A 3,868-nucleotide genomic window follows, 5' to 3' on the forward strand; every position below is an offset into this window, starting at 1 on the left:
AACAAGTCAATCCATTACGGCCAGTTCAACCTCGGTTGCTGTATTCCAAGAGACTCAGAGGTAACGGTCTAACCCATCCCTGTATAAATATCTAACCATGTGGTTTATTGACCCAGGACCAATGAAGAAATGGTGATTACAATATGACATATTCCTCCCGGATCCTGCTTTTCCTACCCCCTGCTTGGATCCCAGCGACTCTAATGACATGCGGTTTTACCAAACCAAAGTTAAAGCTCCAACCGAGCATTTCAACGACAAAAGCCTCTGTTGAACTCCAACAGCATGCACACCACATGCCTTCGAGTGTATGCGTGCATGTTTGAATGTGTGTGAGTGCTTGCGTGCGTGTCCATGTATATATGTGTTAGCGCGTGTCTGTTCCCCCCACTCACCTGGCACTTGCACTCGGTGCAGTCATCCACGGTCCACTCCTCGCTGTTCTTGTGCACGATGCCGTTGTGGATGCACACGCCGCTGTGGATGTCGATGCGGTTCCTAATGTCCTTGTTCTCAACCGTCTAGACACAGTGAGAGGAAATGATTCAATGACAGACAACACAACGATGAGCTCTGGTTGAGATTCGGAAGGGGTTTAACAGACTGTGTCTGAGATTGATCATTCAAGAGATTCTAGATAAACCGTAAAACACTTGTAGCAGTCCTGAGCCATGAGATTCTTAGGACAAGAGACACGTAATCTATTTAGCAGCTATAAATCTAAGAAAAAGTACACAATAAGAGTAAGAATTTAAGAGTTCGAAATATAGGATATTATTATATTATATATATATTATATTCCAGATATCTGAATCTATATATATATATACACACTGGGAAATGGAAACCTTGTACAAAACCTCCAAACTGACAAAATACAGCACACACATGTATGCAGGAATCAAAGTCCCCCTGAACACTTGGGTTCACAGCCGCAGCTTCTCCTACTCACCAGCTGTCGTAGTTCATTGGGAAGCTCTTTGACCACAACCCCCAGACTCCTCAGCTCCTTGAACATACTGGCCAGGTCCTCGCAGGAGAAACCACACAGCATCTGCAGGTCTACACACGCACAAGCACCCGGACACACAACCACACACGCACAGACACACCAAAAGACACTCACCATGGTCAGGGCTAACAAAACATCACAAATCACTTTGGATGAAATCAGGTGTGCAAATTCGGTGTGACTGGCGGAGTTTGGGTCCAAAGACAGGAGTTGGTCAGCAGTGACATTATTTCTGATTACTGAATGTGCTTTGGCCATAACTTGCACTATCGTACCGAAGCAAAAAACATTAATTTTGCAACAGTTCGCAACCTCTGTAAACATTGCTTTAATTTTTTATTTTATTATATTATTTTCTTATTTTTGAAAGTTTTGTAGTTTTGCAATAAACGCATAATTTCGATACATGGAGGAGACATGCCCCCTTCTAAATTGCCCCGATAGATGAAATCTATCCTTATCTGCCTCTGTAAGAAGTTCATTGCCTTGACTGACTTCAACACAAGAACGGTGTGCGTGTGTGTGTGTGTATGTGTGTCTTTCTGTGTCTGTGTCTCTGTCTCTAATGAGAAGGCCACACAGGGCTTGCGACGGGCAGCCGTGTTTACCTTTCGTCTTATGGCCTGTGTATTCAGTCCGGATGGCGGAGGAGCCGTTGAGATTCTCCAGGATCATGGTGTCGGTTGGCAGGGCTGTACCAAAACAGTTTTAACAGTTGTTGAAATGTAATTCATTTTATTGCAAATCCCAGGTTAAGAAGTTGAATGTTAATCTTTCAGCAGTGCTAACAATCCTTTTTTAACGTTGATATACTATTCTCTTATAACGCGGGTAATTACTCACAGTTTTGGCATCCCTTGTTGCGCAGGATCGCGTCTATGGTGGTTCCGAACACAAAGCGCACGTTTTGCAGCACTCCCTGAAAGCAGCAACGTTCACACGCTTAACTTTTACGAGAATTTGAGCAATTACAGCAATGTATGATAAACACAAAAAGGTGTTCAACACTAAAACATATATCGGCGTACATCAGGAAACAGCCTCATCGACGATCAATTACGCACGTTTGGATACGTTTTACGCACTGGTATTTCCAAGTCATGCGGGACTTAAACCTTTCAGGGTCAACCTTTCTTTGACACTACAATACCTGGCCACTCAAACACGTCAACGACGGCATTCCTTCTCACCATGAACGTGTCCTTCACCGCTCCCTTGCCGAGCCGCAGCTGCGCCACGGCAGGTGTATCGTGCGTCAGGATGGTCTGGATGGACGCGTCCAGCTCCGCCGTGTTCACCTCCTCGCACCCCACGTACAGCTGGACCCGGTCCTCCTGCACGAACAGCGTGATGTTCTTCCAGCGGTTGGTGGCCAGGTCCACGTCCTCGATGGACACCACCTGCTGCTTGTTCTCGGTGGAGAACACGATGTCCAGCGTGTTGGCCTTCCCGTTGGACACGATCTCGAACACGGGCCCAGAGCCGTCGCGCTTCTCCACGGTTAGCAGGCTCCCGCGGGTCCGCTTGAACTGCTTGAAGTTGAGCAGGAGGAGGAAGCCTCTCTCGGCGTGGATGGAGTCGATGATGCTCCTCAGAGAGTTGTCAGGGAGCGCGGGGATGAGGTTGGGGTTGTGGATCTTGTAGGCAGGACTGTAGGGGTCGTCTCCCTTCACCAGGGAGACCCCGTGGTTCTTCTTTGGGACTTTGACCAGCTCAAACAGGTCGAACACACTGTTGTCGTCTCGGCTCTCTGCAGAGGATGAATAACAAGCAATGAGATATTTTGTCTGAAAAGGCACGTTGCCTTCCAGTGTTTTCGGATGTAATGGAAATTCGCAGCACATTCTCAAAACAGAAAAAAACAATGAAATAAAATAACGCATGCAAATGTGTTTTACTTTTGAGAAATTCCAGTATAGGACAATAGATGCAGCGAGAAGAATAACTAGGCTATAAGCAATAAACAGGCTATATAAAATAACCAGGCTATAAGGAATAACCAGGCTCCTGATGAGGACACCCTCCTGAACTCACCTGCCACCCTGGCGCCCTCGCAGCTCCAGAGCATCAGGAGCAGACAGAGCCCTCCTGTCAGCTTCATGGTGGGACAAGACCTCGCTGCCTCTATGGACGAAACAACAGCAATAAACTGTTTATTTGTATAAAAAGTGTTTTTGCCAGCGAGGTGACCGACATTCACACGCGAATATGGCCTGTTTGTTATTAACAACTTGGAAACTGACAATGCAAATTGCGACTGAATCCTGCCACAGTCATAGATACAGTGGGAATAAACTCTCATAACACACGAAATGCTGCCAACTCACCTGCTTGATGAAAACAGCACACACATATGATAAAATCCCCCAATATAGATAGAATTCCACCAATATTCCTCCAGAAGAAGTTTAGTTTTTTCTTTATAAAAGTCCCGATGGTAAAAGGCTCTACTGTGTTTTGCTTTATTATAAATAGGTCCTTGCTGGTAGGGGCCGCTCAAAAACTAACATTGCAGTGAGGGGGCCAAGTGCTATTTAAATAGTTTCATGAAATTCCTGAGACGTCTTCTCGTCCAATCAAATCGTGCAAAAAAGAAAAAGGGACGAGCTTATCCTGTTGTACCTCACAGCTCGAGCGGCCGGGCGCGTGTCCGTGAGCGCGCGCCCAAAAAGAGCCAGGCGAGAAAAAAACATCACATTCCACAGCTCGGGCCAAGACCCATTCAATTAATTAATGATTACATCAACACTTCCGGTAACTGGGCCATCCACATAACATTTCATTTTTTATTAATAATAATTTTTATGGGATTTCACAGAAAAGGAAACGCATATTAAGCTATATTGGATAATGCTC

General features: G+C 45.6%; 1 protein-coding gene across 1 annotated transcript in view; it reads right to left on the minus strand.

Moving 5' to 3' along the window:
• The window catches only part of thbs1b (thrombospondin 1b), a 7,246-nt gene extending 3,717 nt beyond the window's left edge, over positions 1-3,529 (minus strand). The window contains exons 1-7 of the mRNA XM_060042435.1: positions 3,340-3,529; positions 3,047-3,136; positions 2,203-2,762; positions 1,856-1,931; positions 1,621-1,704; positions 953-1,062; positions 255-521 (exon numbers count right to left, since the gene is read on the minus strand). Of these exons, the coding sequence (XP_059898418.1) occupies positions 255-521; positions 953-1,062; positions 1,621-1,704; positions 1,856-1,931; positions 2,203-2,762; positions 3,047-3,113 (1,164 nt within the window). The 5' untranslated portion in view covers positions 3,114-3,136; positions 3,340-3,529. The remainder of the gene's footprint in view (positions 1-254; positions 522-952; positions 1,063-1,620; positions 1,705-1,855; positions 1,932-2,202; positions 2,763-3,046; positions 3,137-3,339) is intronic.
• Between the last annotated feature and the right edge of the window lie 339 nt (positions 3,530-3,868).

The sequence above is a fragment of the Gadus macrocephalus genome, chromosome 21 (assembly GCF_031168955.1).
Source record: "Gadus macrocephalus chromosome 21, ASM3116895v1".
Classification (NCBI taxonomy): Eukaryota; Metazoa; Chordata; class Actinopteri; order Gadiformes; family Gadidae; genus Gadus; species Gadus macrocephalus.